Source organism: Cotesia typhae, unplaced genomic scaffold (genome assembly GCF_013202065.1).
Source record: "Cotesia typhae breed Kobodo isofemale line unplaced genomic scaffold, CoteBio_Ctyphae contig_59, whole genome shotgun sequence".
Lineage (NCBI taxonomy): Eukaryota > Metazoa > Arthropoda > Insecta > Hymenoptera > Braconidae > Cotesia > Cotesia typhae.
In genome coordinates, this window is record NW_027423761.1 from 2,108,211 (window position 1) to 2,131,113 (window position 22,903).

Sequence of the window (22,903 nt, forward strand, 5' to 3'; positions counted from 1 at the left end):
CCGAGTGATCTCTACTGAAAAAAAGTAGTATTCTCTCTCAAAATGTGAAAAGAATCGCTTTCCGACCTTTTAGGAAGAAATACATTTTATTCCATTAATTGAGGTTTCCTTTGGCTTTCCGTTTTTCAAAAATAAAAACGGGTACTCTGATTGTTCTACCTGAGTCATACTCGGAGATAAAATAAGTAACAATTATAGACCCTGACGGTCGCAGTCAAGTAACTTTTTGTTCGTTTGGGAAGGAAGAAATTTTTTTCCTTTAATTTATAAGGATTTCGTCTACCCGTTTTTATATATACAAAAACGGGCGCGTTAATTGTTTTACCCGCCATATCTTTGGAAAAAAACTATCTGATTTGACCCTTATGGATCGAGACCAGTTAATTTTTGACCTTCCGAAGTGTACTTAACTTTAATTCTCTTACACATAAGGTTTTTAGTTTCCCGTTTTAGTAATAATAAAAACGGGTACTTTCATAATTTTACTTGAGTGATACTTGGGGTAAAATTTAGTCGTATTGACCCTGACGGTTCGTGACAATATTTTGTTGCTTTTAAAATTCCTTTTAAAATCTCATAGCTACACCTGTTGCGCCATCTCTTAGAATTATCTGATTCTATTCTTAAACTTTTCTTTTTGTCGATAAAGTAGAGAGCTTCTTTCGGTATTTTTATATTTCGGTAAATTTACCCTGATAGCCACCTTATCTATAACTTACTGTCAATCTACGTCCGCAATTTGAAGCAAACTTGACGGAAAGAGTTGGCAAAGCGAGCGATTACCTATTAGTTACCTATAACTTACTCTGCAAATAGACGTCAAAACTTGCTGTACAAGTATTTCCTTCAAATTGTAGTAAAGTTGAAAAGAAATTTAACTACAAGTTTGATTGTTAACTTGTATTCAAGTTGCGGCCGTAGATTTCCGTCAATTTGCTTACAACTGTTGTTGAGAGAAGAATTACCGCCAACTTGATGTATAAATTAACCGTAACTGCTGGAAGTCAACACTTACTGAGAAAGCGCTGGCTATCAGGGTATATATGCCCCTAGTGGTTCGAATACGAGCGTGCTCCTTTTTTATCGACAAATGGTAGCTTATCTTTTGCTCACAACAAAAATTAAAATAATAATAATAAAAATGGATAATCATAATAGTAAAGACGCTCAGGTAGAAAAACCGAAAAGCCGTCATTCCTTTGTCCTTAGCGATCAACGCGAATTCATAATTGTACGTCACGTTAAAAGTGTCAACAAATTAATAATATTGTTCATAAATCTTCACTTCATTACAATGGCGAGAGGTAATTTTATAGTTTTAGTAAAAGAAACAATAAATTATTATATATACCGAAATTAACAGACATCCAGCAATTGCAAAATTAAAATTTTTATAACCAAAAACTAATAAAATTTTTTTTTCATAATGGATTTGGAATAAAAAACAAAAAAATTGTCAAATGTCTGCTGATTTCAGTACACGGAAAAAATACGTTGTAAAATTTATAGAAAAGTTTGTAAAATTTACAAAATTCTATCTATAAGTCGACTCATGTAATATTTACAGAACTTAATATGTTATTTTTATGTGGTAAATTTCTGTTATTATAAATCTGTAAATTTAAGAAATTGAGCCTGTAATTATAATATAACTTTTTCTGTTATTATTACTGGAAATTTATTGTAATGAATGAAAAAGCATTACTTGAATCAGCATCATTGTAAACTAATTTATATCACGGTTTTGAATTTTTTCAAAATTTTAATTTTTCTAATTTTTTACAGTGTACTTTAAGACAAATTATTTTTTTATAATCAGTAAAAAAAAAAATTTGTTCACATATGATAAAAATTTTAAATTTACTATTAACAGATTAATCAAACATAATTTTAATTCAAGAAGTTACTTTGCAACGATCACATAATATTCTTATAGCCTTGAATAAAAAAAAGTATTGAGGCAAAGAAAAAAGTATTGAAAAGTATCGGATTAACTAGAAAACCAATACTTTTTTCTTAGACTTAGTACTTTTTTTTTAATCAGGGAGATTTCATAGAATTTATCTGTAAATTTTACAAAAAAATACGTAGTTTTCACGTAAACTCACAAGTAATAATTATGACTTGTGATCGTTTGTGATTACTAAAATTACCCTGTTTAAAAATATTGATTGAAAAGAATTAAAAATTATGAAATTTGAATTCTCTCCAATAATTTCAATTCTTTTGTTTGTACATATAGATATACAGTTTGCATGGAGTGATCGCTTCTCAATTCTTTTCAATCAGTATTTTTAATCAGGGTACCAAACATCTGACAATGTTTCCATTATATATTATTTCATGACACTGAAATCAACAGACACTTGACAATTTTTTCATTTTTCTTGAAAATTACTTCGATAGAAATGTAATTTTAAAAATTGCATTTTCAATTTTTTAAAACATTTAAAGATTGAATTTTTTAAATGATTTTTTCTTGTTAAAATTTATTTGTTATAACAATTCTAGAAATAATCGGATGTCACTCAATCTCAGCATCATTATTATTTCACGTAAATTATAAAAAATAAAAAAAATGCACATGTAATTATTTTATGCTATTGAATTTAACAGACATCGTACTACTTTTTAGATTTTTATAACAAGTAAAAATTAAAAAAAAAAAAGTACTAATTGTTGAAAAAATGTTATTTTTTAAAGATTTTCACTTTTTACTTATTCTAATTTTTAGTCGTGAAAATTTTTTATTACAATTTTTTTTATAATAATGTTGTTGCTAAAGAAATTCAAATAATTAACAGATGTCTGTTATTTTCAGTAACATCAAAGCTCTCAGTGTGAAATTTTATAAAATTTTTAGAGAAAATGCGAAGAATCCGAAGTGATAAGTCTCCGAGGAAGCGAGCAGATCGGAAACCATGGTACACCGATTTAGGTGACAAACGTGGCCGATCTTTTACAAGCCAGCGTCAGTACGACATCTATACGGCTTTTAAATTTTTAGAGGAGGAGGCCGGTCATAAAGCTCGTTGCGGCCAGCCCTTAATTCCTTTCCCTAAAATTAGGTGAGCGTGAAATAAATTTAAAAGGCCTTCTTGACTCATTTAATGTTATTCATTTCGTGAATAACATTAATTTGTATCCTAAGATTATTTTTTAGCAAAATTATGTATCTCTAAATTTGGTTTGATAAGAAATTTCCCAAATTTGAAAGTTTTACACTCGGAGTTTCAAAGTTTTTTTTTTGTTTTTGAAAGTAACATTAGATAAAATTATATATTCTATTTAATCCTTTTGTTGTTATTAACAAACAAAATGATTGCAGATGTTATTTGCAATATTTGTTTATGTGTATTAATAAGTATACTATTGTTCAAAATGGAAATCACTACTGTAATATGGAAAAAAAATATTTTTTTGCTTTCTATGACAGTATATATTTCTGAAAATAATTTCGTTGAGTATTATATCTATAGTAACTGAACGACAATTTCACTAAAATTCTTGGGCAAGACTGCGACTGTAGGATTCGTCCAGAAAAGGCGGGGCTTCCAGAAAAGGGGCTTCGAACTATTGCTTTTTACGATTCAATTGTGAAGGCTAGGCTTCTCATTTGTAGAGACTTTCTATCAATGGCGGTGATTAGATGAAAAATTAATTCTAACATTTATTGTAGATAATTATGACAATGAGATAACTAAAAAATTGAAAAATTCATTATAATTATCTATTATTTTCATCATTTATCTATAATTTTTACCCCCGACTTGATTAAGTGTCGCTCCAAATTTAGTTTTTAATTCTTGTCAAAGTCTACCGCCAGCACGGACAAATAATTTTGGTTAACTGTGTTGCTCAAGAATTGTCCGAGTCTCTTTTGAAAGTTTGTTCAATTACTCGAATAAAGAATCTTATCCAAAACCGATGTAACTATCGTAATAAGTGAAATTTGGAGCGCTTTGCATTTGTAATCAGCGAGAAGATGTCGGGATGACTCGAATGGCCAACCGTTTAACTTATTTGTAACTTCCCTCAAAGAAAATTCCAAATTTTCCACTGAAGGGAAGTTATTGATTTCGGCCCGATTTTCGAAAGTCGAGTTTTCATCGTCACTCTACGTTTTGAGGTCCCAGAAAGTCATTCTGACTGTTCCTGTCGATGAGTCCAGCCGCGCGCGCGTGTGTGTGTGTGTGTGTGTGTGTGTGTCAGCTCCAACGCACGATTGAGGTTTACTCGATACGAACCATTATATTGTATATATAGATTAGTAAATGATGTTTAATGAAATTAACCATTGTATTACTCGAAGCATATATGATACATTTATTTTCATCTATACATTAATTTGTCAACATAGCCAACTCTATTAACTTGTTAATATTTTCAAATCGCAAATTAATATCGATAGATTTAAATAGAAGAAATTGTGTATAAACTCCAATAAACGCCAAAAACTTGTCTTGGGAACAATTTTTCTTTTAAAAATCATTTCTTGTGTCTGTTACGTCCGGAAAAAATCGTTTTAAATATTTTCTTATATTTTTTTTTTTTAACTTTTATTTAAACAAATAAAAGTGCGTTTCCTTTACGACCATAAAATTTGATTTTATTTGTATAGTCCCTGAAAATTTCAAGGGCCCTATCTGGACTATAAATCATTAAAGTTTAAAGATTTTAAAAATAAGTTAAAAATGATTTTCAAAAGGCTCTTCGAAGTAATAAAGGCACTGGGACGATAAAATTACCGAATCGGCCCCAGAAAGGAATCGGGCTCATAACTTCAGGAAATATTCGTATCCATGAAATACTTTGATACAGAAGTTTCACATTTTTATCTACTGCCACGTCTCAATAAATCGAAAAATACTGAAAATTAGTAAAAATTGTTATTCGCTGCATCTTGTTAATCGAATGATCTAGTAACCGCATATGTTTTGGGACATGATGGTAGCATTTTAGAAAAAAAATAAGAGCCACATTTGTCCGAAACAACCTAAAAAAAAAAACGAGGTTTTATTCTAAATTTTGATTTTTAAGCGTGTTACGATAATCGTAAAAATATAAGACTATTTTTTTTTAATTCCCCATCCAATTTTCCACAAAATTATGAGCTTGGAAAATTTTTTTTAAGAGTACCACATATCGAAAAAAAAAAAATAAAAATTGTTTTTTTCTTAACGATAAACTTCTAAAATGATAAAATGCAAAGCTTTTGTGAAGACTGTACTGGTAAAAATAACAAAATAAATTTGGACAAACGAAAATGCCATTATCTACAAATTAAAAATTATTACTGATTAACAGCATTTACATAGATTATTACAATTGTAAAATCTAAAGTATTAATTAAACTATTAAACTCGCAAAATTTTTCATTGTTTAAGAATTATTACATAAATTATTATCGAATATAAATTATTAAATAAATAATTTAAAATCGAGAATTTATCATTGGTTAAAAATTATTAATAAAATAATAAAATCGTAAAAACAAACATTCTTCAAATTTTTTTTAAATAATTCTAAAAATGGAAAAATAAGGACTTGTTCGTCCAAAAATTTTTAGTATCGCTCCAGAAGCCACAAGTGTCCTCACACTTTTATCGTCCGTCGTTAATTTTCACTAAGTAAATTTAGAATCAGTTTTGTTCTTGTGTAATATTTTAATTAGTGTAAATCGAACCAACACTCAAATCTTAAATTAATGCTGTGTACCAGGTACCATAGTGTATCATTTTTTTGTAAGATTTCCAACCATAAAAGATTTTTGTATTTTTTAATTCTGTAATTTTGATATTCAATGTAACTATAGTTAAACCTACATTATTTCTTATTCTTTAAATTTTAAAAATCCAACACAACCCGATCGCGGTCTATAGGCTGAAAAGCTTGGACCAAAAATTAATTAAGTCAATTAATCCAAATTCTGGACGTAACATATCAAAGATTGAAATTTCATAAAAAATTTTTCAATTACCTAATAAACAACGCATTTGCTTATAATAATTTTTGAAACAATAGAAGATTAAAATTTTTTAAAATTATTTCTATGCATCTTCTGACAAGATACAAACTGGTCATTAATAATATTTAAAAAAAATAAATTTTTTCGATGATTTATTTAAGTTCTTCATTTTACAACAATGAAAATTATTAATAAAAAACTGAAAAATAAAAATTGCTTCAAGATAGAAAAACATCTCAAATTTATTGTGAATATAATCGTATATGTTGAAGTAAAAAAATTTTAAATTAACTATTGCATAACTTATTGAAATATTGTGATAAATATTTTTTTCTAGTGGATTATTGATCATTTATCAATCCGGTAAGCCCCTCATTGTTTCATTTCTTAAATTTTATATTTAATATGTGAAAATAATTTTTATTAATAAAGCGTCCAAAGTAGGCGAGGCTTACGCAAGTTAGAGCACCCGTGTTCAGCTGTATTTTCATCCCTCTGGAAAAATTATAAATTTTGGTCCTACAATTGCGGGATTTAGGACTCTAGTGGAAAGTTCCTCTTCTTTTTTAATCTTTTATAAAATTTTTGAAATTTTCATTAGTTTTTCAGATATTTGCAAAAAACTAAACCGTTTTCTATTTTTGAGTTAATTATTAACAACTTTTACAATTTTTACAAGCAGAACTTCATTTTTCTCAAAATTCATTTAGATTCCATTTCGATTCGAATGACTACTAAAAAAAGTTGACCAATTAAGTAGTTGTTGACTATAGAATACCTATACCCTAGTACGTCTGAATACTCACGTCTGACATAACGAGATCATTCGTTCAGTAGAGAAATAGTAAATTCAGTAGTAAACAATAAGGTTACAATAAGATAACAGTTCCTAACCATTTAAAAGGGTTCAGATTCAGAAGTATTCAATTTTGTAAGAAATACTCTATTCGCAATTACATTACTGCCTTTACATATTTTACTAAACTATCATTTATTTTGTAGGGAGAGAACAGCTGCGCTCTTGAAATGTGGGGTAATGAGCGTTACCAAGTATGTAAGAATGGGTGAGGAAGGTGTACCGTTCGTAACACCAGGCAAGGTACGAAAACGAACAAGAAAGTTCAGGGACGTCAGCTGTGATGTGAAAGAACATATCAGGACGTTGATATACGATGCTTGCGACAAAAGTAAGGTTTCCATTTTAAATCTTTATTCTATAATATTTGAATGACTTTCTATATATACATATATATTTTTGATTTTAATTAAAAGAGAAAATATAATTTTGAGAAACATACTTTTGTGGAAAAAAAGAAGTTATAGAAAATGGAAGTTTATAAAATCCAAAATTGCACGACTTACAATACTCGTTTTATTTTAAATAAAAATAAAAAATGGGTGCGTGTACTTATGTACGCGCGTGAGAAGTTACACTTCTTTGGCATCATTAAGAAATAGTTTTTTCGTCACATACTAATAATTAATTACATTAAAATAATAAAATGTCTTGAAAAGGATCATCAACATACTCAATAAAATTCAGTTTCAATTGGAAAAATTAAAAATAAATATATATTTTCTTACATTAAGTGTAACATAAATCTCTTATTATACAAAAGATATTTTTAAATTATATCCGTTGCCATAGCATCTTCCGGTAATGATTGAATCGGAACTTCAGTTATCAGTTGCTTATGATAATTGAAATATGATACGAAAAGTTTTATATTAACAGCGTTGAGATATCGTATTAATACAGCATTTATGGTAGTGCCATGTCGTGTTGTCGAAATCAGAGGATTATTGTTCACGGTTAGATTAAAGTCATTTTTAAAGAAATCAATAAGTAAACGCGCATCTTCACGGCAAAAATTGACGTTGAAGTCTCCGCTTGAAATTACCGGTAACTTGTCTTCTCCTCTATGAAGATATTCTCCTCCAGCTGTTGTATATATGGCCATAATATTTTTTTCCGGAAATGAACGATGTCCATTTTTTGATTTGGAGTAATGTAAATTACGATTTAAACAATTTTGTTGCCATATTTCATTTTGCATTCATTTTGCATCCTATATATATATATATATATATATATATATATATATATATATATATATATATATATATATATTAGGGTGGGTCAAAAAAATCGAATAATTTATTTTTGATTTTATACTCTGAAAAATAGGTTCGTAGACACCTAAAAAGAATTCTCTCCAAGTATAAGCTCTTAATTATAACGGGAAGGTCCTCCGCTTTCCGGGTTTCTATTTTTTCGAATAATCAGATAAAAAAATTTATATCTCGCTTCCAACTGCTTGGAAAAATATTCCGTGGCATAGATTTTGTGAGAAATTGAATGCTTTACAAAAAAGGTCTCTTATGACTTTTTCAAAAACTCAACCGATTAAAAGATATTCATAGTTGAAGTTGGCTATTTTAAGGAAAATATTCGTTTTTATTATGAATTTTATAAGTCGATGAAAAAAATTATTTCGGATTGCGGAACTCATGATTTTGTAGGAAATTTACTGCTCTACAAAAATGGTCTCTTATGATTTTTGATTAAGTGAAGCCGTTACGAGATATTCATCGTCAAACATTAACGAATATCAATATTTCCAGTTTTTGATCAATAATTCGATAAATTTTAATTTAAACTATGAGTTTCAGGAAAATTTACATAAATTTGAGTTTCGATCGATAAAGAAATGTTATAAACAAATTTTTTAATATTGTTTTCAGTCTTGAGCTTGTTTGATTGCATTAAAACAAGAAATTAGAGCATTTTTTTCGACATATAGCCAATGATTAGTTTAATTTGAAGTGAATGACATATTTCTTTGTCAAATTTAATATGAAAAGTATTGAATCAAGTAAGAAACAACCAGTATTTAACTTTTTTATAGATAAATTTTTTATTGAATTATCAATTGCAATATAATTGTCTATATTTTTAACATAACAGTACGCTATTACTATAAATAATTTCTTTTATTACAATTTGGGAATGTTTTTTGATGTTCTTTGACAACTTGCAATAAGTACTGGAATTGTTCTTCATTTTTGTCAAGCATTGATTATATTCACTGACTAATGCAACAGCTCGCTCTGCTGAATCATTGACAACTTTTAGTTGTTGAAAGTATTCTTTATTTTCGAGATAACTCTCATTAGTAGGCCATAATTCAACATCGACATCAAGAAAGTCATACGGTAGATCGAAGATTTTGAAAAGATTTAATGACTTTTTAGACACAAAGTCACTCAGAGTTCTCTGCGCCAATGAATTCAAATCTTTTTAGCAATTACAAATCTTTTAGCTTTAGAATCTGTACCTTCACGAGTATTAACAGCTTCAACAATACTTTTTTTCCTTCTAATGGAACGCCATCGTCAAACAGTGATAAAATGGCAAGTTCATCGCTCAAATACCATAAGTGCGAAATCATTTTTTCACACGTAGCTGAAGAAATCAAAGGATTGATATGTTTGTACTCCAATAAATTTTTCATAAACTGCAAGTCATGATAAGCAGCAGTTGTTGCAGAAGTTGATGAAAACCAAGCTTTTAAATACAATGTGACTATAAAAATACAGAAATGACGAAGACCATGCAATTCTTTCTGAGAGAGTTTGAATTCATTTCTGAATAGATACATTTTCAAACTATAAATGGCCTTAGCCATCCATCTAGCATGATGAACAGTACCAGGACGTTTGAAAGAAATCTTTTCTTGAGGCATTTCTCCAAGGAAAATCAATGATAATTCCAATAATTCTTTATCTAACTTATTATAACATTTCTTTATCGATCGAAACTCAAATTTATGTAAATTTTCCTGAAACTCATAGTTTAAATTAAAATTTATCGAATTATTGATCAAAAACTGGAAATATTGATATTCGTTAATGTTTGACGATGAATATCTCGTAACGGCTTCACTTAATCAAAAAATCATAAGAGACCATTTTTGTAGAGCAGTAAATTTCCTACAAAATCATGAGTTCCGCAATCCGAAATAATTTTTTTTCATCGACTTATAAAATTCATAATAAAAACGAATATTTTCCTTAAAATAGCCAAACTTCAACTATGAATATCTTTTAATCGGTTGAGTTTTTGAAAAAGTCATAAGAGACCTTTTTTGTAAAGCATTCAATTTCTCACAAAATCTATGCCACGGAATATTTTTCCAAGCAGTTGGAAGCGAGATATAAATTTTTTTATCTGATTATTCGAAAAAAATAGAAACCCGGAAAGCGGAGGACCTTCCCGTTATAATTAAGAGCTTATACTTGGAGAGAATTCTTTTTAGGTGTCTACGAACCTATTTTTCAGAGTATAAAATCAAAAATAAATTATTCGATTTTTTTGACCCACCCTAATATATATATATATATATATATATATATATATATATATATATATATATATATATATATATATATATATATATATATATATATATATATATATATATATATATATATATTAGGGTGTGCTAAATTGTAAATTTTTTGATGGGCCTCTTAAAATTGGAATTTTGAGTTCCGCTTTTAACAGGGGCTGTGTTTGGGCATTTTCTAAGATATTTTGGGGGGAGAAAATTTATTTGATTTTTATAGCATTTTTTAGCAGAAGCGCTTCGTTTGGGCATTTCCACTGAAAATTCAAAATTTGGTCGGAAGTGCCCTATTAAATATGCTGATACTCTTTAGCCTAATAGCCCAATTAAATATGCTGATACTCTTTAGATCGCCTCCTACTTCAATCCGGTTGGCCGAGCCATTGAATAATTATAAGAGATTTACACACACACACACACACACACACACACACACACACACACACACACACACACACATATATATATATATATATATATATATATATATATATATATATATATATATATATATATATATATATATATATATATATATATTGTTCGGAAATCAAACTTTCGCGGTTGATATAACTAAAACAATATTTTTTGCACAATGCAAGTAAATTTAAGTTAATCCAACCCTGAATAAAAGAAAGTATTGAGACAAAGAAAAAAGAATTGAAAAGTATTTAATTGATTAGAAAACCAGTACTTTCCAGTACTTTTTTCTTTGTCTCGATATTTTTTTTTAATTAGGGAACAATTACTTTTGTAATTTTAAGCAATAAAAAAAATATATTCGATGAAAAAATAACATAACAAATCAGAATATGTTCATTATCAACAATGAATAATTTTACATAATTTATAATTTTGTTTAACTTCTGAAAATAATTAAAAACTTAAAAAAATAATTTTTTTTTAGTTTACAGCCGATTCCCTTTTTTTCTCGCGTCACATTTACTGTGAGAAATTATGATATCCGTATTGCACTCATGATTACAAAGCTATTTAAATTTAATGTTTTTTTATTCTTAAATAAATGAAAATTTCGAGAAAAAACCTTCTGCTACAAGATAGATAATTAAAAAATCCATTACGTATCAGAGCTTTCCTCTACAAACTCTTCTTTGCTTACGTGGAAAAGATAAAGCTGTAATCGTAGGGACTGGCTGTTAAATGTTGAAAAATTAATTACTTAGAAAAAAAAAAAAATTCTTTTTAGGAGTTTCTGGATCTTATAAGAACCGTTGGAAATATTACATAAGACAAATTGGGCCAAATATATATAATTTTATTGTATTTCATTAATTGATAAACAATTATCAAGTATAATGCTCAGTTTTATTTATAATTGAAATGAAAACTGGATACATAAGTACAATAAATGAAAAGAGACTGTTAGGCAACAATAACCGCCTGCTTTAAGGATATCTGCTCAACTGATGACCCGGAAAAGTGTTAGTAGTGACATCAACTTATGCCTATAACAAAAATGTAATATTAGGGGGTCAATGGCTATGGAAGGGGAAATGGTTAGGTATAAGGATGCGAGGGTACTGTACTTGCAAGTACTGTATATTGAAAACTAAATATACTTTCAACAAATTTTGATTAATTTAAATTTTTCAATTTCTTTATTTTTAAAAATTTTTTTTTTTTTTTTTTTTTCATTGCCGCAAATGTCATTTTTGACACTGATCCAGAACGATTCTTGTAAGTACAATCGTTTTTTAGGTTTCTTAAAAATAAATCAGAAACTTCCGGTAAATGGTAAAATTCTGCATAACTTTTACTACTAATTAAAAAACTTTTTTTTTCTTGCTCAGGAAAAAAGTCGTACGCATCATCATACTTGACCAGGCATGAAACTAATATGATCGTGTATGATTGTTTGATAAGGCCATACTCAATAATGTTCTTTTAAGTATCCATGGTTATCTACGACCATGTACGACTAAGCATTATTCATAAACAGCCATACACAACCTTGTATGACTGTGTACTGTGAGGGCTAAAAAATCGTTCATGAGCCTGTATGAAGGAGTATGGCCTTGTGCATGGCCATACAAGAATCTTGCTTAATCAAGTCTGATCATGCATAATTTATGCTCGGCAGAGCTTGATCATACATGAAATCATTCAACATAGCGAGGACTCTCTGCATAACTGTTAATACCTTTGAACGGTCATATCATGTGTGATCACGCTAGACCAAACATAAATGATGCATGTTCAGGTTTCATCAATCACGTTTTTTGCTAGTCACATAAGGTCATACCCTTCCATGCAAGTTCTTGAACGAACTTTTAGTCCTCGCAGTAAACAGACATCCAGGGTCGAATTTGGTTATGTATGATCACGCATAGACATATCTGGTCGTGCGCAATCATGCATGCTTCAATGAATACGATTAAATGTGACCTTAAAAAATCGTGCATGTTCATACTTAATCCATAGGATCATGCCTGATTCAAGCATTCTGAATTTTTTCTGGGAGTTTTTGTTATGACTACCTAACTAATATCGCTGTTGCAGTTGTTATTATTTATTTATCGAAAATGTTATTGAAATTCACCTTAAATACTTTGCTAATCACTTTGAAAGCTTGAAGAAATTTTTTTGGCATAATGCTTTTTAATGTAAATGCAAGCTCTATCTATATCGAGCTGTGGGCAGCGTTTCATTTTTAATTTTGCTATGAAAATTCTCATTTACTAACTCACATTATTCCATGCTTTAAATTTAGATATTTATTACTGTTTATTTTCTTTCATAGGAAAGACCATCACAGTCGTGGAGTTATTTTCCTCAAATCTACCTCGTCAAATTAACCGTTTCAGAGTTAGAGCCCTTTAAACTGTTAAAACGTTAATAACAATTGAAAATATTACTGTTGATTAAAATAAACTACTGTACGGAAACATATAGAAACGTTTACGTCCTTTCCTACTTCTCCGAAAGATTATTGCCAATTTCATGAATTTTTTCTCCTTTTAACTATATAACATAACTTAAATCTAAGAACATTTGAAACTTTTAATTTTCGAATTTTCATATTATCTGAAATTCTCAAGATAGTACTCTTTCAGTTCTTGTTTTGGCACCACTTTTTATTATTTTCATCATTTAACTGTATTCACTTCTAATAAGATTTTTACTGATTTGATTACAGGGCAAATAATATTCCTTTTTATGGCAAGCTCTCAACATTGCGCAAATTGTTGCATGATATTGGGTTCAGCCACATAAAAAGGAATAATAATCACTACTTGATTGAACAACCCCATATAATCACTGCTCGGATTGAGTTTCTTGGGAGATATAAGTATCACTTTGACCGCAAAAAGCGCTTTATCTTCCAAGATGAGACGTAGATCTTCCGCAATGGTACTGGAAAAACCTACGAGTGGTAGGATTTCAGTACCCGAAGTGTCTCGGTAAAAAAAGCTTCGACTGGACCAAGATACATTGTTTGCCATGCTGGGGGAAGAGGTGGATTTGTTAATGGAGCCTCTTTGGTAGTAAACACTCAGAAGAAACCCAAACAATATGATGATTACCACGGGGACATGAATGCAGACATGTTCAAGAAGTGGTTGTCTGAGAAATTGCTACCAAACTTAGAGGAGCCATCAGTGATGGTCATGGATAATGCTTCTTATCACTCCACACAGGTAAGTTGTTTATTTATTTTAATTTATTTATTATGCCAAGGCTAATTGCCATATGGTAAACTTTAATAATACAATGGTTTTATGAAGTATAATAGATACATTAGGGTGTTGTTTTTGTTAGTTTCTTATAAAAGATATGATATATCACTATTGATCAATTTTTTAATCAAATCTTTATACACATTTTTTTAGAAAATTAAATAATCTACAAAAAAGATCTGATATGTGTAAGTAATTACATTAACCATTTCAAAGATATCCGAGGTCAAAGTTAAGGGGAATAGGGTAAAAAATAGTTAAAAACTTTCGTTCTATCAATATGAGCTAGTTCTTATGAAAATATCGACAATTCATGAATTTAATGGATAAATTTGAAAAAGTTTTTAAAAAATTATTGAAATCAAAAAGCATTAAGGTTCGGTTACGAAATTTAAGCCAGTAAAATAAGAAAAGTCTCAGATCACATGTAATTGTTGTTTGAAGCGAAGTTGAAGTCAATGAACATGTGATCTGAATCTTTTTTATTTACTTCCCACGGTGTGTATACTATACTAACAATTCTTCTTTTTACTTGTATGTATTGGGTATATTTTTACAAGGCTGAGTAGATGGTAGCTGTCGCTAGCGACTGTGCTGCCGTCTTGTGGGTATACTGACTTATTGGACCCCAGTCATCCGTTTCACTCCATTATCATCAACACACATATCATCAACGTATTTCTTATAATCACATTCTTATTCTTTATACATTCCAATTTCGCACATAACTTTATTCTCAATGCGGCTGTTGACCGACTTGTGCTTTCTGTCCTTCATTTACCTTATTTCTTACCCGGCATGATGTGCGAACAAACTAACGAGATAATGACTTAGTCCGCTTGGCCATCATGCTGCTTTGTGTATACTATTTTTATCCTTAACGGAGGCGGGAGGCGGCAACCATTTAACACATTTGCCAGAAAGTTGCCTCTGTCCGGCCGGAGGGCAGAAATAGTATGTTACACCCCTTGGGAAGGAAAATAAGAAAAGCTTTAGATCACATGTAATTGTTGGCTGAGGCGAAGCCGAGGTCAACAAACATGTGATCTGAGGTTTTTTATTTTACTTCCTAAGAGCGGTATACTATTTTTTTTGTCCGATGAAGGCGGAAAGCGGCAACTTTGTTTAGCGCTGTAGGACGAAAGTTGCCATTTTTCGCCTGGAGGGCAAAAACAATTTTTATTTTTCATATCTGCATCAAAAGTTTAAATTTTCTGCCCTGTTTTTCGGGAAGAAACTGCGACTTTAACCTTATGAAGTAACACATACAAACAAATGAACAGCTTAACATTTGCATTATCTTTCTAACTAACCTTCCTATACACGAAGGCTAGATAGAAGGAGGACGATCGTAATGTTAAAGTCGGGGTACAGAAAGCAGATACAGACGGCAGAGTGCGCTGTTGTTGCAAAGGTACTCACAGATTTAAACTGTAAAAAAACCTAATGGAGCGAAATTATTTCTGAAAAATAATTTAATTATTTTATAAAATGAAGAAATTTATTGGTTAAATGAATGTAATAAATCTTAATTGATGGATAAAATAATTTTATTAATTTTTCATGATGTTAGCATAAAATTGAACTCGAAAATCATGAAACTTTTTTTTAAAAAGTAAATTTAAAAAACGTGTTAAAAAATAATACTCTACAAAACTACACAAGTAAATTGTTAAAATTTATAAGCGCAATTTATAATAATAATTATTGTGATGATAATTTTCTAAAGAAAATTCTAAAAAACATCATTTATTATTAGATATTTATTATAAAAAAATTCAGTGTTAAATATAAAATACAATATATCGATGAAAACCTCAATCACAGATATTTGAATTAAAAATTATTATAATTACTTTGTTTTTCAATATTAAGTATAAAATAAATAAATAAATGCTTTTTAAGAGTTAAAATCTATAAAACAAAAAATGAAGTAGAATTTTACTTTTTGGCACATTTACGCATTCGTTTGGTCATTATTTGACGATTATTTATGTTTCTATTAAAGAAATCTGTTAAAAAATGTCCTCTCATAACGATGAAATTATTAATTATTTTAATCATAAACTGTTTACAATGTTTTTCGCACCCAACAACAGGTAAATCATTTATGGTCGAAATTTTTTGTAAAATTTGAAACATAGTATTAGCAGTAAAGTTTTTGGTGCCTACTACTGTTAATACTTGATTTTCTAATTGTCTAATTAACAAAAATAAAGTTTCACTCGGAAAAATTAAGTTTCCATCACTCATTCCTTCTATCATTCTATCACGATCGGTTGGATTTGTAGAAGTTAACATTTCCGTACAATCTAAACACTTAGTGAAACGACTTACTTTTCTTGCCATGAATCCAGCGATATATGCGACGACATAATTACTAGTATTGGTAATATCGTAATCGTGATCAAAAATTACATCATCATCAACACTCTCGTTATGGTTACAATTATAATTATTGCTACTTTCATTATAATAATAATAATAATAATAATTATTATTATTACCATCTTCATCATCAATATCATCGGCATCATCATTTGTGTTATTTATATATCTAGCAGTGTTTGTATTATTAATAATATCGGCACCTTTATTATGATCATCAGCATTATCACTATTATAATCACTACTATTATTAAGATCACAATTATTATTATTATTATTATTATTATTATTATTATTATTATTATTATTATTTGAAGAGTTTACGGTTTTCGGTTCAATATAACACTTGTCTGAAGTTTTAATACTGTCATCACTATCGCTAGTTGAATCATCGACCCAGTGCTCGAAAGGTAAATATCCAGTATCAGATTTTTCGTAGTTGGAACTTCGATGTACAGTGGCAATACCATTTTCGACAATTGAATCAATTTTTTGGAGCCAAATTTGTTTATTAGAGTTAGATGCAGCTAATGATTCTTTTGTTTGCATTAATGAGGATAGTAATTCACCACCAGTTACGTTAGAGCCTCTTGGGGGTGTAGCTAGAGAATAACTACAGAGAAGTCTGAAGACTTGACCAAAAAGAATTGGGTCCGGGTGGTCATTACATCCGCAAGCTGACCTCATGATACCAAAGAATTTCTACAATGTAAAAAAAATATGTAAAAAAGCTATGTGATAAAAATAATTATACATCGCATATATATTAATTGAAAAGAAAGAAGATCATGATTAAATTGTTAATCTCACCTCCAAAGCATCTTGATTTAAATCACGTTTAAACGTGATGTCATGAGATAATTAAAATTACACTTATCATACAAGAACTTTGATAATTCTAGAGTGGTTCCTAACGTAATTTTAAAGCCAGTTAACGTACTAGTTGTGATAGGAAAATCAAATTCTTCTACGAAATCATCAGTATTCTCCACGTTAGACTTTTTCTTGTTAAGTTTCTTTTTAAGTTTCTCTTCATTAGCTTTCTTTTCCCAATCACGAAGATACTGGTCGAAATCAATAATGGCCTATAAAATAAATTAATGAAATATAAATAAATAATGTAAAATTTTTTTGCAGACATTGCATTGAAGAAGAGGAAGATATAAATTTTATTGTGTGAATTATAAATGTGTAGTAGTACTTGATATCTAAAAATGTGAATGGGATACCAAAACCTAGATATAAATTGTGTTTTTATACATTAACATATGTTTATATGATACGTGAGATAGAAGATATGATAATATGTATTAACATTAAAGGAATTAATTTTAACACATTAATTTTTATTATTACTTACTCTTAATTTTTTGCAGTTTAGTGATTTTTAACTTTCCGCTAAGAAAATCGAAAATTTTCAAAAATCGGGAAGTAATTTTTATTTTGATCCAGCCTTAGTATGCTGATGTCAAAAGACTGGAATTATGAAATTACTAAAAATTTATTAAGTATTAGTTTAAATACCTTTTTCATCGGACAATCAGCATTTTGCCGTAAACCATTTTCAGGTGTTCGAGAGCTCATTGCTTTTATTAAATTATCCACTTTCGCCATGAAAGCAATAGTTGGTTCACAATCGTGGAGTTCATAATTATCATTTTTGTAAATCGACATTGCTACTCTTAACTGACGCGAAAATAACTAAAAACCATAAAATGAAAAGAATACTTTTCATCCTTAACAATATTTTTATAATAAGGAAAAAATATATTCCAAATTTCAAGGTTGACATAAAGTAAATGCACCAGTTGTTGAGCGGTCACCAATTAGTCGACCCGCCATAAACCGGTAAAAATAACTGGCGTACAATTGGAGAGTAAGTGCATTTCATTATTAATTTAGTGATATTAACTGACATAATATAAAATATTTTAGTTTTATTATGTTAATTAAAGATCAGATTCCAACTTTTACGGAAAAATACAGTAAAATTATCAGTTTAAATATTATTTTAAGACCGGTCAACTACTCAATCCGTCAGAATCGGTCAGAAGCCCATAAACCAGTAAAAAATTTATTCGGTCATTTATTAGACCCTCTGATTTTATCACAATCTAATAAATGACTATAAAATGTATATTTATAATTAATATAATACTTAAAATCTTTTTTGATTATTAAATTTTATTTTGTTCTAATTTTTTTAGTGAACGGTTATATCGAGGAACGAATTGTTAGAAGAAAAAATTGCTAAACAATTAAAGAAAAAAAAGTTGCAAGCTAGTAAAAAATATATTTTTAAATAAATAAGCTTAAGCTTTAATTGAAAAAAAGAAGAATAGAAAAATTTCAAGTGAATCAGAAGAATTATCGTCATCAAAAGGAATTAATACAATTTTGTTAATTCTTGGTAAATACATCTCGGCAATCATATCTCAGACAATAATATCTCGTGTGTTTTGGCCTTTTTTAGCATAAACACACCCACAAAACATGTTAAAAGGGCGCAACACGATTACGGGCGTTTGTGTTGGCCTATTTTCGAGCATGTTATTTCTGAGATATAAAGAGGGGTAGCCAATTATTATTAATTCTATATTATTATTAGTAATATTATAATTAAGCAGTAAAATTTTTGGAAGCCTAGAAAGTCCTGAAAAAAAGATATTAAATATTTATATATTTTTGCCTTTACCATTGATCCTTATGGAAAATCAAAGACTTTATTTTATTTCACAAAACTGGACGTTCAGATTCTTATAAAAATTAAGACAACGAGAGAAAATAACATCTACAACATATTTAATAACAATCAGTATGATTTCCAAGAATGTCAAAATATTTATTAATAAAAAACATTCAAAATTTATCACTGTCTCTCTTTCTCCAACGTGATTTAGTATAGGGAGTACTACCTTAATAAGTTAATAGTTTTTTATATCTTAGTATAGAAAAAAAAAAACCTTAATCGGTCAATAATTGGTGCATTTACCCTAGTTCAACATAATAATTTCCAAAATACCTGCGTTGCAAGTAACACATTCATTTTTTGAAATCCCTCCGGTTTCAAATGACTTGGAGATAATTTGAAACCTATTTTCATATTCATTTTTCCATACGCTTCAAGCTTCAGGAGTACTTCCCAATGCAGCATTTTAACAATACCATCAGGAGTCTGAAAAGTATTTTATATTAGTACATATCTATATCATTTTAAAATTTTTGAATTACCCAAAAACACGGAAGTTTAATTATTCCATTTCTAAAATTTTTTAACAAATGGCAGAAGTCGGATGCAAACCATAACCTTCTATTAGCATCGTAAGGATGCTCACAACTGAATTTTTGGTCTTCTATTCCAAATATTTTCCAGGCACCTCTATTCCATTGTGCAGCATCAGTAGTCACACAGTCAACTTGAAGACCAGCTTTTTCAAGCAGCAGTATGCATTCTGTTATTAGCTTATGTAAAATATCACTGGTAACAGAATTCTTACTTAAAAAGCTTCCAACGACTTGTACCCAGTCGCCTTGAAACGGCTGAAACATGAATACAAGAGCATGGTCAGCTCTTGTATTTAAGTACTTTTGTGGTGTATGATCTCCTAAGTCGACAAAACCATCAAATTTCATCGTTCGCGAATTTAATTTCACCCCTTCACTCAAGGCTACTTCATCAATAAGAAGTGTACCTAATGAAAAAACGTAATAACAATATTAAAATAATAACAATAAATGAAAAAAATTATTTAGCATAAAAAAAGCTAGTAGAGACAAACTACTTGAGAAATTCCAAGATAAAAAAAAATAAATAAATAAGCATAAACTTAAAGCCAATTACGAAACTGTTGGTTCTCTAAAGATTAGGGTGTGCAAAAAAAATCAACTAATTTTTTTCAAAAGTTTTGAAATTTCGTTAGAAGATACCACAATTTAAAATTCAGTTAAAATTTGAGCTCTTAATATCAATATTTATAGGTCGCGAACTGAATTTTTCGATTTTTCGTTTAATTCATACGGAAAAAAAAATTCCAGAAAGTTTGGATTTTCATTTCTCTTGATTGAACCAACTTTGCCGAACAAACAACTAATATTTTTAAAGGTTTCTTATTTTTCGATAAATTCAATCTTTCGAAAGTGGTTTTTTTGAATGACTTTTAAACGGCTTTACCGATCAATTTCAAAAACTAATCAGCTCTTAACATTAGAAAACCACGTCGATTGCCGCCACTCCAGTCAAAATCGGTTGATTCGTTCGTGAGTTATCGTTGACGAAAGAAAACCGAAAAAGTTATTTTTCGGAGTTACTCCGAAGTTTCTAGTTTGACCAATTGAAACTTAGAGATTCTTTATGATGCTCAAAAACTTTTTGCCAATTATAAAAATGTTAATTTTACTGCAGAAGCGTGATCAAAATTTGGACAATGATACCCCTTTTAGAATAAGTTTCCATACGTGAAGTTCTGTACGCAAGTGTCTCAAAAATAGCTTTCGGGAAACCAAACGCGCTATCTAATTTTTGAATGTAAGAATTCAATGTATCCTTACATGGAAGCGGTAAAATTTGTCTTTCTCTCAGACGATCATACAACGCGGAGTTTTTGATTCGCATTAGTAGACATTCATACACCCATTCGACATCATATCTTCTTAGCTTGGAGTTTTTAATTTAGCACAATCAAAACAAGCTCGTACTGCTTTTTGTTGAACTTCAGGTAAATCAGCTATCGCTTTTTCAATTACTTCAGTTTCAACAGCAGCGCATTTCAACTTTTGCTCATCTATCAATTGAGATAACTCTATGTTCTTTACATAAGAAGCAATGAAAAAATAGAAACATTATTAAAATACTACGATCAATAATTTTGTACAAATACAACCTTTCGCTGCAGGCGTGCGGATTTTCGCTTCTGCAATTTCAATTGCTGTTTCAAATTATTACATTGCAATTTCAAGTCCTTAGTAGATTTATTTTGACGATTTTGTAGTTGGCGTCTCAAAACACGACAAGACTGGCATCGAATAATACCTTGATAGTGTTGATGCTTCTCATCAGTTAATATATTTACACAGCTTAAAGAACATCTATAAAAAGAAAACCGTTATTATTCACCGATTTATGTTTCATTCGTAAGTGAATCAATATTAAAAATTTAGTAGCGCAAAATATTAGTGATAATTTTTAAGAGTTTTATTTTGAATAGTTTCATAATCCTTCATCATAAAAAAAGTTAGTTAAAATTATTACCTTTCAGAATCAAATCCTGTACCATCACAAAAAACACTGCTTTATAACTGTTTCAATAAGTCCCAAAAATCTTCAACTATCAACAGATCAAATGATATCCCAGTTGATTTATTGGTTTTTATGTTTGTTGTTAACTAATTATTTAAAAAATTTTTATTTTAGAATGTAAATTCAATTATACCGAAAAATAATTACTAAGGGCTAAAATAATTTACCGTAATATTAAACTCCTCATCAATTTTAACGTGAAATTTTAACGAAAGAGATTTAGGATCTTCATAAAATAAATAAACTTTATGACAATCCTTTACGTCACTGGCCCAGCTCCATTTTTCAGGTAACATTTTAGTTCTTAAAATTTCGATTAATTCCATAATAGTTAATTTTATTAAAGTGTCTTCTGTACTTAAATTTTCACTTAGAGAATCGGGTGGAAGCTACACAACAATACAATAAAATAATTAAAAAACAGTGAAGTAGTGACAGTAAATTCATCTCAAAGACGCAATTACTCACCTCGTAATTAAGATTAGGAGTACTGGCGGAAGTATCTTGGTGACTCACTTCTACATGAAAATCTAGAGAACCAACAAGAGTTTCATCTTTAGAAGTCCTTGGAGGTGAATTTTCAAGCGTTGAAACATTCTAGAATTGATAAAAATATATATTTCATTCTTATGGCGTATATTTCATCGATTGAGCAAATTATAGATATTTTAGAACCGTCATAGTACTTACATTATTAGGATTCGACGGTAAATCACTGCGTTCTAAAGACGTATTATTTTTAATTATTGTTGGAATTGCATTTGGTTTTAATGTATACTTTTTTCGGTCAGATACAAAAATATCACTATTAAATAATTCTACGGTATCTCTTTTAATAATATCATCATTTGAAAAATGTAATTCACAAATAAACTTATTGGCAGTTAAGTCTTGATTTAACCCTGAGCTCCATTTCCTTAATTTTTCAGGATCCTTTGAAAAATATAAGAAAGTTTTCATAACCCTATACTTTATCATATTATGAGTGACACATGATAAATAAATTTATTTTAATCTAAATAATAAATAAATACACTTGTTATAAATTATGAAATAAAAATTTTAAGGTTACCTTTGGAATTTTGAATAAAGAAATCTGACGCAGATTGCAAACATTATTTTTTTACGCGCATTTTTTCTCCCA

At 29.1% G+C, this 22,903-nt stretch overlaps 3 protein-coding genes and 1 long non-coding RNA gene across 11 annotated transcripts in view; 2 read left to right on the forward strand and 2 right to left on the reverse strand.

The window, feature by feature from the left end:
• Window positions 1–1,199: 1,199 nt before the first annotated feature.
• LOC141532261 (uncharacterized) lies at window positions 1,200–13,670 on the forward strand. 2 transcript variants are annotated; one of them, XM_074250521.1, is made up of 4 exons: window positions 1,200–1,304; window positions 2,864–3,068; window positions 6,971–7,155; window positions 13,535–13,670. In XM_074250521.1, the coding sequence occupies exons 1-4, from the start codon at window positions 1,295–1,297 to the stop codon at window positions 13,609–13,611; spliced, it is 477 nt and encodes a 158-aa protein (XP_074106622.1). In that variant the 5' UTR covers window positions 1,200–1,294; the 3' UTR covers window positions 13,612–13,670. The 2 variants fall into 2 exon arrangements, with proteins under 2 accessions (XP_074106622.1, XP_074106623.1); XM_074250522.1 differs by lacking the exon at window positions 13,535–13,670 and adding an exon at window positions 6,306–6,331 and having other exon boundaries at window positions 6,971–7,122.
• A 239-nt stretch (window positions 13,671–13,909) lies between these two features.
• The window catches only part of LOC141532260 (uncharacterized), a 50,273-nt gene continuing 41,279 nt past the window's right edge, over window positions 13,910–22,903 (forward strand). For both annotated transcript variants that reach the window (XM_074250519.1, XM_074250520.1), the window contains exon 1: window positions 13,910–14,036. In XM_074250519.1, coding sequence (XP_074106620.1) covers window positions 13,932–14,036 — 105 coding nt within the window. In that variant the 5' untranslated portion in view covers window positions 13,910–13,931. The remainder of the gene's footprint in view (window positions 14,037–22,903) is intronic.
• Window positions 15,821–21,123, reverse strand: LOC141532263 (uncharacterized). 6 transcript variants are annotated; one of them, XM_074250528.1, is made up of 7 exons: window positions 20,895–21,123; window positions 19,961–20,155; window positions 19,695–19,891; window positions 19,486–19,638; window positions 17,824–18,164; window positions 17,274–17,548; window positions 15,821–17,165 (listed from the first exon to the last, which is right to left on the reverse strand). In XM_074250528.1, the coding sequence occupies exons 1-5, from the start codon at window positions 21,073–21,075 to the stop codon at window positions 17,946–17,948; spliced, it is 945 nt and encodes a 314-aa protein (XP_074106629.1). In that variant the 5' UTR covers window positions 21,076–21,123; the 3' UTR covers window positions 15,821–17,165; window positions 17,274–17,548; window positions 17,824–17,945. The 6 variants fall into 6 exon arrangements, with proteins under 6 accessions (XP_074106629.1, XP_074106628.1, XP_074106627.1 ...); XM_074250527.1 differs by having other exon boundaries at window positions 17,824–17,861; window positions 17,988–18,164; window positions 19,695–20,155; XM_074250526.1 differs by having other exon boundaries at window positions 17,824–17,925; window positions 17,988–18,164; window positions 19,695–20,155.
• On the reverse strand, window positions 21,999–22,902 carry LOC141532322 (uncharacterized). The gene is made up of 4 exons (XR_012480074.1): window positions 22,832–22,902; window positions 22,450–22,692; window positions 22,228–22,356; window positions 21,999–22,148 (listed from the first exon to the last, which is right to left on the reverse strand). It is a non-coding gene; the product is annotated as an uncharacterized LOC141532322 (long non-coding RNA).

Excerpts from the sequence above, each read along its gene's own strand:
- LOC141532261 (XM_074250521.1), top strand. Across the intron at positions 3,069-6,970 it reads ATTCCTTTCCCTAAAATTAG|GGAGAGAACAGCTGCGCTCT; the intron begins GTGAGCGTGAAA and ends TTTATTTTGTAG. Across the intron at positions 7,156-13,534 it reads ATACGATGCTTGCGACAAAA|GGCAAATAATATTCCTTTTT; the intron begins GTAAGGTTTCCA and ends ATTTGATTACAG.
- LOC141532263 (XM_074250524.1), bottom strand. The coding sequence starts at position 17,150 with ATGAGGTCAGCTTGCGGATGTAATGACCACCCGGACCCAATTCTTTTT.